The sequence below is a fragment of the Myotis nattereri genome (genome assembly GCF_964212035.1).
Source record: "Myotis nattereri genome assembly, chromosome: 12".
NCBI lineage: Eukaryota > Metazoa > Chordata > Mammalia > Chiroptera > Vespertilionidae > Myotis > Myotis nattereri.
In genome coordinates, this window is record NC_138087.1 from 3067981 (window position 1) to 3081191 (window position 13211).

At 45.4% G+C, this 13211-nt stretch overlaps 2 protein-coding genes across 2 annotated transcripts in view; both read right to left on the reverse strand.

The window, feature by feature from the left end:
- IARS1 (isoleucyl-tRNA synthetase 1) overlaps positions 1 to 2760 on the reverse strand; it is a 98354-nt gene extending 95594 nt beyond the window's left edge. Inside the window, exon 1 of the mRNA XM_081103200.1 lies at positions 2658 to 2760. The gene's annotated coding sequence lies outside the window, so the exon portion shown is untranslated. The remainder of the gene's footprint in view (positions 1 to 2657) is intronic.
- A 7139-nt stretch (positions 2761 to 9899) lies between these two features.
- NOL8 (nucleolar protein 8) overlaps positions 9900 to 13211 on the reverse strand; it is a 51741-nt gene continuing 48429 nt past the window's right edge. Inside the window, exons 16-17 of the mRNA XM_081103203.1 lie at positions 12276 to 12355; positions 9900 to 11488 (exon numbers count right to left, since the gene is read on the reverse strand). Of these exons, the coding sequence (XP_080959329.1) occupies positions 11438 to 11488; positions 12276 to 12355 (131 nt within the window). The 3' untranslated portion in view covers positions 9900 to 11437. The remainder of the gene's footprint in view (positions 11489 to 12275; positions 12356 to 13211) is intronic.

Sequence of the window (13211 nt, forward strand, 5' to 3'; positions counted from 1 at the left end):
GCTCAGCCTGGCCTGCACCCTCCCGCAGTCCCGCAGTCCAGGAAACATCAGGGGATGACCGACTGATGGCTTAGGCCTGTCTCCCCGCCCCCCCCCCCCCATCAGACATCCTTAGCGCTGCGGGGGAGGCGGGAAAGGCTCCCACCACCAACCCTGTGCTCACCAGGCTCACCAGCTGTGAGCCATGCTTCTGGTGCACTGACCACCAGGGGGCAGCTCCTGAGTTGAGTGTCTGCCCCCTGGTGGTCAGTGTGTGTCACAGCGACTGGTCATTAAGCCATTCAGTTTATTTGCATATTAGCCTTTTATTACATAGGTTTTTTGGGTTTTTTTTAACAAGTTAGAGTCAAGTTTTATTTTGAAGGAGAAATAAATATGACTGGGTAATGACTTGATGCCTGGGGGTAGGATAAGAATGTTGAGTGTCTTGTTTCCATTTCTTGTGGATGGTGATACATGGTATTTTTAAATTATTACAAAACTTGTGTCCAAATCACATTATTCACCAATTTTTCACCTACAATGTAACATTTAGTAATTGTAGACAATATGCTTCTAAAAATAAACAAAAAAAAATTTGGGAATTCTATCTAATGATAATATAAATTCAATAATAATAATTTTAAAAATCTCAAAAATAGGTAAGAATTAGCAGGTTTGGCTCAGAAATACAGCATCAGCCTGTGGACTGAAGAGTTCCAGGTTTGATTCTGTTCAAGGGCACATGCCCGGGTTGCGGTCCTCAGCAGGAGGAACCGATCAATGATCCTCATTGATGTTTCTCTCTCTCTCTTCCTTCCTCTCTAAAATCAATAAATATATATTTTTAAAAATAGTAAGAATTAGTACCTACAATCATAAGACAGAAAGCACTTCTGTTGAAATAACTTCATCTCTTTAGCCTCATTTGTTAAACTTCAATCACAGTAACTTGCTATTGAAGAATGAGACCTAAAAAATTTGGAAGCTAAAAAGATGAGAATCTCACATTCAAAGAATTACCAGCTCATTCCAATTTTCTATTTTATCCTTTTTATTGCTTGTGGTTTTTGGACAGGACAAACCTTACAGTTCTCTGATTCAGTCTCTAGTGAGAGGTCTTAAAAGCGTCCTTACAAGAATTTTGCTAATAATCTCATGTAGAAACCTTGACCATCCCAGGGCTTAACTATCTAGTTGAGTATCCTCACGTCCACCCCCTCAAGGCCCATGTAGTCTTACTTTATAATCTTAACTAGGATGGTGACCAGATTTCCAAGCCAACAGCAGATTGGAAGGGGACAGGATAGCTGATAATGAGGAAACAACAGAGAAGATGGAAAACCTTAACGATTCAATAACTATCGAAGTCTGGGGTTTCTAACGAGAAATTCTGAAAACACCAAAGCCTAATCAACGAGACTGCGCCATGTCATCAAAACAAAAAGGTTGTTACAAGAGATTTTTTCTTTCCATTATTTCTGAGATGCAAGTTTTATACAGGAAAAAAGTAAGAGAAGTACCAGAGGCCACTTAATTTATTGTCCATTTCTGAGTGGAGTGTGCCATTAAACGGCTTAAACACAAGTTAGGGGCATTTTGGACCTTCTGCTCTTGTTACACCTCCAGCCTTTCAAGGTCCTACTCGTTCAGTACCGTATTTCAGGACCCTTTCGGGATCGCACTGGAAGGCTAGATCTTCAGCTACCAACACATTGATTTCGTCGCTTCCAATGCCCCCGCGGCTGGCCCCGTGACTGCCAGGCCTGCGGGAGCTGCGGGAGCAGCTGGCCAGCCGCCTCCGGACGGGAGTCGGCACCCACACCTCACCAAGCCCCCGGGGTTCGCGCGCACGTGGCAGCGTGAGCGTCAATGCTCTGCAGCGGTTCTGAACAGTCAGGAACACGCAGCGGAACTTTTTTTTTTTTAATCCTCGCCCGAGGATATCTTTCCATTGATTTCTAGAGAAAGTGGAAGGCAGGGGAAGAGAGAGACAGAGGGAGGGAAACATGGGCAGCCCAGCCGGGGCGGGGTAGGAGCTGCAACCGAGGTAAGTGCCCTCGACCAGGAGTGTCAACGCCCAACGCTTAGGTCCCCGGGCCGATGCTCTAACCGTTGGCCCACCGGCCAGGGCTTACCTTTTTCTTTTTTTGAGTAAATGAGACTTATGAAGATGGCTCATAACTTTGATAGCATTTTTTAGGGAGCTACTACTGCGCAAAAGATTAAGAGTCACTGCATTATTATGCCAAACACCAAGACCTCAACTCCTACCGACTAGTTCAAGGCCCCAACCCCATCGCAGCTCGGAGAAGCCGCCTCTCCCACCCCAAGCCCACGGCAGGTCCGCCCGCTACCCGGCCCCGCCCGCACGCCGCTCGTGGTTCTCAGGGAGACCCCGACTTCCCAGTAATTCCTAACCGCGCCGCCGCCTGCACCCTCGGCAAGCTCCGTCCCACCAAGGCCGCCCCTCCCCGCCCCCCGGGTCCGGGTTCCCGCCACGCCCCTAGGAAGGGGAGCTCCCAGGGCTGCAATCTCGGCCGGTTCCCAGGTCTTCAGCCCCGCTGACCCTCCCAATCTTCTCCTTGGAACTAGATATGCGCGCAACTAAGCGACAGCCCAGTAAACATTCAAAAACCCCACCAAACTGTGTTCACTATGTTCCCGACGCGCCGTACCTGAGGGCCGCGACGGGAGCCTGTGAAGAGCCGCACACGAGGCGCCCGGTGACCGAGGTGACGCAAGGCCGGACCGCTAGCTGAGGACGTCACCGCACCAGCCAATCAGCGCGTGACGGAGGGCACCAGGCAACAAACCCAACGCCGATTGGATGCTCTGGGCTCTAGGGTCAGGCCCCGCGGTGCGTGCTGGGAAGACAGCTGGGCGATTCCGGAGGGGACTGGCTGTGACAGTCATGCAGTGGAGGCTCTAGGGCTGCATCCAGCCTGGGAGTTGTCACCCAGGTGCTCGCGGTTGTCAGGGCTCACCTCCCCGTGCAGGGGACCAGTCACGTCCCCCGGCAGTGGCCGCGGTCATTGTACTGGGGGGCTGTGAGCACCAGTCCCCAAAGCAGCCTGGGCTCTAGGGCTGTTTTTCAGTCTAGTGCAGACCTTCACCAAATTACCCAGGAGCTGGCAAAAATGCAGAGGCCCAGAATACAGACAGGCCTGCTGGAACTGTCTCTGGAGGTGGCTCAAAAAAGCAGCATTTCTGCCCTGTCTGGGCACTTAGTTGATTAGAGTCTCATCCCCATAAACCAACATTACAGGTTCCATCCCTGGTCAGGGCACAGACAAGAATCAACCAATTAATGCATAGACAAGTGGAATAATAAGTAAATGTTTCTCTCTCTAAAATGAATAATTAAAAAAATTGACCTTTAAACAAAGCTGCACTTGAACAGGCAGCTGGACAATTCTGATGCACACTGCAATTCCTGACCACCGATCTGGGGAGACCCTGCTGTTTCTCAGAAAAAGGTGGAGGCCACTATGCTATGTCTGAAAGGAGCGGAGAGGGTGGTCAGTGGTGTTCCAGGGAAGCTTCCCCTTTTGTGTCCTTCAGTGCACCTGCAGAGTGTTAAGTTTGATCAAATAATTGAATGGATACTCCCTCCCCTGGCAACTGACCTTTACACCAACATTCCCTTTTGCTCAGCACTTGCTAAGACCACATTCCACTTCCTAAGACCATTATCTTTCCCCTTAGGACCTGCCCAGAGAATTTTCTGCCCAGAAAAAGCCCACCTAGAGTCCTTTAAAACCTTGGACTCCCTGCCCCTGGGGGCTGGCACCATTTTGGGGCTGGCACCATTTTGGGGCTCAGCCCATCTGGTTTTCCAGATGACCAAATTCATAATTCGTTACCCCTTTTGGCCTCATGTGTTCCTCCTTCAGTGACCCTAACATTTGGTGCCAAAACCTGGGAGGGATCCATGGTGAGGGGGAGCCATCACCCCAGCTTTAATCACCCTGAATTTGCTACTTGGAGAGCAATAGGCAGTGGCAGCGCGACCTGGGCTTACCTCCAAATCCTACATGGGTGATATGATTAGGCCTCCCTCCCTTACAGGCTCTCCCAACCAGCCAACGAGGGTGCCAGATTGGAGACCACTCCTTCCCATTGCTGACCCCCCCACTCAACCCCAGTTCGTTTCATCTCCAGGAGGTGACAATTGGATTACCCCTCCGTAGTTTTGATTTGTTGTCATCTCAGACAAAAGACCTAGCACTAGGCCAGAAATCCTCTTCAGTTTGGCTTCGGCCCTGGGACCAGGTTCCACAGTCTTCCTTGTCACAAGGGATGCCTGCCGCATGGATTAGACTGTCTTCCTCTCTCCAGAGCCTGACTAGATGGTGGGGATGCCCTCCCTCTAGTCTTGCTCCCCAGGTCTCCCTTTGTTGCTTACCTCCTCTTCCTAATTTACACCGCAGGGAATTTTTTTCCATCCCCCCCAAAGAACACTCCTCTGGCATGTCTCCTCCATATCTGAACACACTCAGCCTTTCCATGGAGTCCGGACAAAGCACCGTATCTGCTGGGGTTCAACCCCAGCAGGTCCAGGGGTCCCCAAAGGTGTGGACGGAGTTGGCGAAGAAGGAATGACACGGAGACAGCGTTCAGTTGATCAGCAGCCTAGCCAGGATCTCTAGCCAAGTTCTGGTCAGGATCTCCAGCAAAGTTCTGGTTAGGATCTCCAGCCAGGTTCTGTGTCCATGTTCCCTCGCTAGTTTCTCCAGCCAGGTTCTGTCCAGGGTCTCCCGCCAGGTTCAGTTGCCAGGTTCTGTAGTCGGGTTCTTCAGCCAGGTTCTGTCTAGGATCTCCAACCAAGTTCTGTCCAGGTTCTCCAGCCAGGTTCAGTCACCAGGTTCTAGTCAGGTTCTCTTGCCATGTTCTATCCAGGTTCTGTAGCCAGGTTCTGTCTCTAGGTTCTGTGGCCAGTTTCTGTCCAGGATCTTTTGCCATGTTCTCTCCAGCAAAGTTCTTCTGTCTCTAGGTTCTGTGTAGGTTCTGTGTCCTGTTGTCTCGTTACATCTGTATTTATACCAGTTGATTCCAATCCTATCAATCTCTATTCCAAAGGTTAGGGCGTTTCTTATCTCCATTCCAGGGAGTAAAGATTATGTAGCTTAAGCATGATTGTTCGTAGTTAAAGTGATTAATTACCCGCCTGGCACTTAGTTAAGGGTTTTTATTCCCTCCCTAACTTCAGGGGAAAATCCCTACCTGGGGAAACAACCTTTCTCAGAGAGGTGACCTTGGTTAAAACACATAGTGCCAAGAAGGTGAGCAAACATATTAAGAACAGTATGCCATATATGCCAGGTCCCTTGAAACAGCAAGGATGGACCGGCTCCCGGCACGTATCCACAAGATAAATTAGACAATGATTCACACTGGCCCAAGATTTTTAACCTTCTCCAGGACTTAATTTCTGTCACTGCAATGGGAAGTTGTCAGAGATCCCCTATACCCAGGCCTTCTTTACACTCTGCAATTACCCTTCTCTCTCCTCCTTACCAAGCCCCACTCTTACTTGTTCCCAGATAACCCAGCCTCCAGCCCCCCATCCTGCCCTTCTGAGAGGTGGCCAGGGCCGAGAGTTTGGCTAGGTACACATCTCATTTTCCATGTCCAACCTCACACAGATTGAGAGGCATCTCAGGTATTTTTCCACCTACCCCACTACCTTTACTAAGGAATTTGAGTACCTGACTCAGTACATGACCTGATCTGGCATGACATCTGTGTCTTCCTGTCCTCCTCTCTCACCCCAGAAGAGAAGGAGCATGTCTGGCTAGCAGCTCATGGCCATGCCGATGCCCTTCATAGAGAGGATGCTGACATGGTCCCCCAAACTGACCCCCGAGATTGGCCTATCAGGTTAATTCTCCAGGGCACTGCCTCCACAGCCATATAATTACCTGCCTCATTGCCAGACTCAAAAAGGACCCCACCTGCCCAGAGGGAATCCTTCTTGTGAACACTCATTTTATATCCCAATAAGCCCCCAACATATGCCGCAAATTTCAAACATAGACATGGGTTCACAAACCCCTCAAAAAGGATAAGGATAACCCTGTTATCCTTAAATGTCTTTAATAATAGAGATGAGGAGACCCAAATCCAAAAACAAAGGCAAGGTCAGGCCAAGGCTAAAGCCCAAAAGAAGGCCTCAGAGAATGTTTGTGAAAGTTATAGAAGGTTTGTAGAGAGAAATGTTAAAAGGAAGTTATATAAATGACACAGGCCAGTGAGCCAGGACAAGCAGAATAGGGAAAGTGAGATAGCAAAAATCAGTTGCAACCGTCTAGAAAATCCAGATGCCAAGCAGTCCGCAGCCATCTAGTAAAGGCTATCTTCCTAAACCAAGGATAAATGAAACTAAGAGAAACAACCTCATTTTGGTATAGTAGACTACACCCATCCAAACTAATGTTTCTTTCCTTCCACCAGACCATAATTCTTGTTCTTCTAGCTTTTGCCTCAATAATACTAAAATTTATAAAACGGTTTGTCTCTACCAGGTTAGGCAGCTTAGACCCCTGATCTTTTCCTCCCTAAAGACAACATCTAGGTCTCAGTTGTATTTCAGCTCCAGGCCCAGAAAAGCAGCAAAACCAGACAAGTGACGCTGTGGCAGCCTCAGGACCAGCTTCTGCCTTCCAGTCCCTCAACAGGACACCCACAGCCGTCACCAGCCCATCTCTTGGGGAAATTATGCTGCTGCACCCCCTCATCCGGTGGACTACCATCAAAGTCCAAACCCCTGCCCCAGCCAGTTTGGCCTGGTGGATAGAGTGTCGGCCTGTGGACTGAAGGGTCTGAGGTTAGATTCCAGTGAAGGGCACATGCCCAGGTTGCAGGCTCGTTTCCCAGTAGGGGGCTTACAGGAGGCAGCCAATCAGTGATTCTCTCTCACCATTGAGGTTTCTATCTCTTTCTCCCTTCCTCTCTGAAATCAATAAAACTATATTTTAAACAAGTCCAATCCCCTGTGATCCTGACATCCCCACTCAGCAGGAAGTAATTATGAAAAGATATGACTTTCATCCCTATTCCATAAAACAAAAAAGCTGGAATGTTAGGTTTGACCAAATAATTGAATGGATACCCCTACCCTGGCAACTGAACTTTACACCACTTCACAACCAACATTCCCTTTTGCTCAGCACTTGCTAAGACCACAATCCACTTGCTAAGACCATTATCTTTCTCCTTAGGACTCGGATAGAGAATTCTCTTCTCAGAAAAAGCCACCTAGACTCCTTTAAAACCTCCCACGCCCTGTTCCTGGGTGCTGGCGCCATTTTGGGGCTCAGCCATTTGGTTTCCAGATGACCTAATATATTCATAATTCTTTACCCCTTTGGCCTTGGGCGTTCCTCCTTTAGCGACCCTAACACAGAGTTCTGGATTTTACTGCATAAATTATGGTAAATGGCCATATGGAGAGATAAAAAGAAATGTCTGCTAACCAGCCTTAAAAACTTTTCCCATTCTGAAAAAAAAATTGCTTATTTATCTGCTCACTTACTTACTGTTTGTGCTGCATGTCTCCCTGGCATCTTAAGATCTGCTGGTTTGGATTTTGGGCTCATCCCCCAATAGAGGGCGTGCAGGAGGCAGCCAATCAATGATTCTCATCTTTGATTTTTCTCTCTCCCCTTCTCTAAAATCAATAAAACTTATACATTTAAAAAAAAAATAGGAGCCAAAACCGGTTTGGCTCAGTGGATTGAGCGTCGGCTTGCGGACTGAAAGGTCCCAGGTTCGATTCCGGTCAAGGGCATGTACCTGGGTTGTGGGCACCTCCCCAGTGGGAGATGTGCAGGAGGCAGCTGATCGATGTTTCTCTCTCATCGATGTTTCTAACTCTCTATCTCTCTCCCTTCCTCTCTGTAAAAAATCAATAAAATATATTACAAAAAAAAAAAAAGTAGGAGAGAATCTGGAGCCATGCAAAGGTTAGTAGACCTCAGGCTTTGGCACCAGAGACTATAGAGGAAATTCTAGGCCTTGACAAATTGAGAATAATTTTGCATGTAACTGCTTACTGTACCCATTAACAGTGACAAAAAAAACAACTAATTGATCTGGCCAAGAATATGTAGAAAGCACAACATTAAGAACATTTTTTTAAAAATATATTTTATTGATGTTTTAAAGTGAGGAAGGGCGAGGGATAGAGAGCCAGAAACATCGATGAGAGAGAAACATCGATCAGCTGCCTCCTGCACACTCCCTACTGGGTATGTGCCCGCAACCAAGGTACATGCCCTTGACAGGAATCGAACATGGGACCCTTGAGTCTGCAGGCTGACGCTCTATCCACTGAGCCAAACCGGTCAGGGCTAAGAACATTTTGATAATCTGTGTAACATTCATTCAACAGTCAATTAGGGTTTAAGAAAACTCTACAAAGTATCAGGGATTAGAGTAAGGCAGGATTCATGTCCTTACTCAAGGGGTAAATTGCGACTCAATAACTTAACTTGCTTGAAAACACACACATTTAGTAGTTGTGTGTCTTCAGCTTATTAACCAGAAGTATTTGGAGTGTATTTTAAGTCTTTGCATTCCTTAAGTTGCTACCTTGCCCAGTTCATTTTTATCATCCGTCTACACAGTCCAGCTTAGAACAGGGCAGACGGCTCTTAGACTGATGAGACCAGGGAAAAAGGGGGAGGAGGATGAGTCTGATTACTTAAAAGTTGTACTGAGACACACTTTATGGTATCGTTGGGAAACATGAGAGGACTAAATATAGAAAAAGTTGAGCAAGTGAAAAAAAGATTCTAGGACAAGGTTAAATGTGGTCAAAATATTCTACTTGGATTACAGTTAAATCCTTATTAAACTGTTTTTTTCTTATTTAAAAAAAATTGATTTTAGAGAGAGGAAGAAACATCAAGAGGCTGCCTCCTTCACTCTCCCTACTGGGGATTGAGCCCACAACCTGGGCATGTGCCCTGACTAGGAATTGAAACTGAAACTTTTGGTGCACAGGACAATGCTCAACCAACTGAGCCACACCGGCCAGGGGTAAATCTTCATTTGTCAGAGTAGGATGTCAATAGGTAATCTCTAAAATGGAAAAACCAAGAAACCACAGCATAAGCATACTAGGTAAAAATATGGAGATAAATTCAGAGGAAACATTAAATTGTTTAAGGTGGTTGTATCTGGGGTTCAGGAATTGGGGGTGGGCAAAGCTACTTGGTATCACTTTTGCTTTGGAGATTTAAACATGGTCACAAACAAAAACTCGTCCCACTGAGAGGTGAGGGTGTATGTCCACAGCCATTGAGCCCAAGTGGGTTCAGTGTTCTGTTCCTACCTAGACTCTAGTGGAAATGACTGAGCCATTTCTGAGCTAGGCCTTAAGAGACTGGTGGCATTTGTTTCCTGATCCCCAAACCTAGCTGCCATGCTGGGAAAAAACTCATGATAGGCACTGAGTGGGCCATCCTAGAAATGGACTCACTGGCTGCAGCAGAGCCATGCCAAAGACACTACAAGGAGAAGCGATGGACAGTCCCCAAGGAATATGACCAAATTGATTTTTGTAAGAACAATAAATAATTGTTAAGGAGATAACGTTATGCAGCAGCAGATAAGAATGTGTAAATGAAATAGACATCAACACAAGGTGGAACATTTGGATTATTTATTTTGCTGAGAGGTTGTTTCCATTCTCCGTGAAGTCTGAAGTATTGGAAACACAGGACTGACTCTTAGGCTACTTAGTTCCTTGGACCCTGTTTATTAAAAAATTATGTGCTGAGCACCCACTATGTGCTAGACATGATTCCAGGCAGTGGGGACATAACAAAGACAACATTCCAGCCCTCATTAAGTTATATTCAATCAAGATGTAAATCAATAAATGCTTCATTTCAGAAATAAGTTTCTTTTTTAAAAAAATATATTTTATTGATTTTTTTACAGAGAGAAAGGGAGAGAGTCAGAAACATCGATGATGAGAGAGAAACATCTATCAGCTGCCTCCTGCACACCCCCTGCTGGGGATGTGCCAGCAACCAAGGTACACGCCCTTGACCGGAATCGAACCTGGGACCTTTCAGTCCACAGGCCGACGCTCTATCCACTGAGCCAAATCGGTTAGGGCACAGAAATACACAGTTTCAATGATAATCCCTTGGGATTTATACAACACAATTTTTTAATGTTTTATTTTTAATTGATTTTTAGAGAGAGGGGAAGAGAGAAGGAGAAACAGTGGTGTGAGGGAGACATCAATTGTTTGCCTCCTGCATAGATCCTGACTGAGGATCGAACCTGCAACCTGGATGTGCCCTGATAGGGAATCAAATGGAGAACTTTTGGTGCAGGAGACCACGTTCAATCAACTGAGCCACACAGGCCAAGTCCAACACACTGTTGTACAGAGCCAAGTTTGATAGGATTGTCTTCATTCTAGCCCAGTTGATTTAATAAGGTATTAAATCTGCCTCCCTATAGGGACTTAGGGTCCTGACTCCTAACTGATTTCATACCTTTCAAACACTTGGATTTTTCATAAGCCTCTGCTCTAACTAGAATTGTGGGATTGATGGGCTTGCCTCTATCAATTCCTGGAGGCGAAGGATAGGAAAACTCTATTTGCTGTCCTTTTCTGGTCTTCCCAGAACTCTCCTAGAACATTGGTCTGGAAGTTCCTGCATTTCAGTTCACTACTCACCAGAAAGCAAGTACAAAACTCAAGTTTGACTTGTGTTCAATCTCTTAAAACAAAAAACATAGAACGGAGGTAAAGTGTACTTGGTACAATCAGAAATAAATAATCAAGTAGCCAAAATTCACACAAAACCTAACTTGAAAAACACAAGTGCCCTGACCCATATATTTTATCATTAAAAAAAATATTTTTATTGATTTCAGAGAGGAAGGGAGAGGGAGAGACAGAAACATCAATGATGAGCGAGAATAATCGATCGGCCGCCTCCTGCATGCACCACACTGGGGATAGAGCCTGCAACCCAGGCATGTGCACTGACTGGGAATTAAATCGTGACCTCCTGGTTCATAGGTTGACGCTCAACCACTGAGTGACGCCCAACCACTGAGTGACGCCAGCCAGGCTGACCCACATATTATAAAAGGCTTTATGTAAAGCTTGTATCAAAAGATGCCCATTTGTCATTGAGGATGGAGGGCAACGAGATTACATACAAAAAGTTTTCTTTTATTTGAGGGACTATCTTGTGCTTCATTAAAAAAAAAAAAAAGTTCAGTTTAATTTTTTTGAAGTACTTAGGTAGAAATAGGGGAAATCCACAGAAAAACATAGCAGCAACAACCAGATGGTATCCATTAGCTGGATTTTGAATATTCCTCAACTCCAAGTTCTTGATAGCTAAAATTATTTTCTAGGTGACTCAATTTCCACAGGTGAATCTTGTTCACAATCAGTATCAAAACCCATAATGACACTTTATTTTGGTTTCACTCTCCTTTTGGCATCTTTATGTTTCTTCCGACAATCCTAGAAAAACATAAAAACATACAAGCCTTTGTGATTCCCTGTTACTTAATGACACATGCCTGGAACTTGGACCAGTGACTGAATTAGGACGGTCGTGTCTCTTCACTTGTACCATGTGTGTAGCATCAAACAACCTCAAAGTTCCCTTCCAACATTGTAATTCTAAGTGTTTAAATCATGTTCTCAGTTGTCATTCTTTCACCCAAAAGTGGTTAGGGGGTGTCTTAGGTTTCATACTTTATGCCAATATTCTTACAAAAGGCATCCTATGTAATAAAGAGGTACTATGCAAATTGACCATCACTCCAACACACAAGATGGCCGCACCCCATGTGGACACAAATGGACTGCAGGGGAGGGCAGTTAGGGGCAACCAGGTCTGCAGGGGAGGGTAGTTAGGGGCAACCAGGTCGGCAGGGGAGGGCAGTTGGGGGGGACCAGGCCTGAAAGGGAGGGAAGTTGGGGGGACCAGGGCTGCAGGGGAGGGCAGTTGGTGGCAATTGGGCTGGCAGGGGAGGGCAGTTGGGGTGATCAGGCCAGCAGGGGAGCAGTTAGGCATTGATCACGGTGGCAGGGGAGTGTTTAGGAGCGATCAGGCTGTCAGGCAGAAGGGGTTAGGGGCAATCAGGCAGGCAGGCAGTCAAGCGGTTGGAATCCAGCAGTCCTGGATTGTGAGAGGGATCCCAGACTGGAAAGAGTGCAGGTTGGGTTGAGGGCCTCTAGTATATTAATACAAAGATAACAAAGTATCTGTTTATGGAGACAATACAAACATACAAATACTCACCATACGCAGGTTGTTTGTTCTGGCCTCCCAAGAATTCCTACTAATATTACCTCCCATTCCTCTCCAGAATAAGTCAGAACCTACTCCAGGAAGATAAAAAAAAGATAAGAAAACAAATCACTATGAAAAAGGATACTATTCTAGTGCTGGCATTATCAAGGATTTTAATTCCAGTTAAGACCTACAGACAAAACCATCAATTTATGCTAATTTTGAAATTTTGTTATTATTTTAAAATCATTTTTAATTTTTCAATTACACATCAAATACATTATATTAGTTTCAAGTGTATACCCAGCGATTAGACCTATAACTTCTTAAGTGAACATCCTGATAAAACTAATACCCATTTGACACCAAAGTTATTAGTGTCAAATACATTACATCCCAGTGACTATTTTGTAACACGTATTTCACCCATCGCCCCAACATCCATCCCATCTAGCAACTATCAAAATGTTTTCTGCATCTGTGAGTCTGTTTCTTTTCTCTTCTTTTTGTTGGTCTCCGGTAAACCCAGAAGACCTGCTGGACAAAGTGAAAGAGCTGTAAGCACTTATAAGTCTGTTACTGTTCTGCTTGTTCATTTATTGTTTTTTAGATTCAATTAATTGTTGGTATGTATTTATTACATTTTATTGTTCATATTTTTGATTTTTAAATTTTTTCTTCTTAAAGAAGCCCTTTAACATTTCATGTAATAGAGGTCTTGTTTGGGAAGCTCTTTATCTGTCCTTAGAGTCTAAATGATAAGTTTTTAAAAAAAATATATTTTACTGATTTTTCAGAGAGGAAGGGAGAGGGATAGAGAGTTAGAAACATCGATGAGAGAGAAGCATCGATCAGCTGCCTCCTGCACACTCCCTACTGGGGATGTGCCCACAACCAATGTACATGCCCTTGACCGGAATCGAACCTGGGACCCTTCAGTCTGAC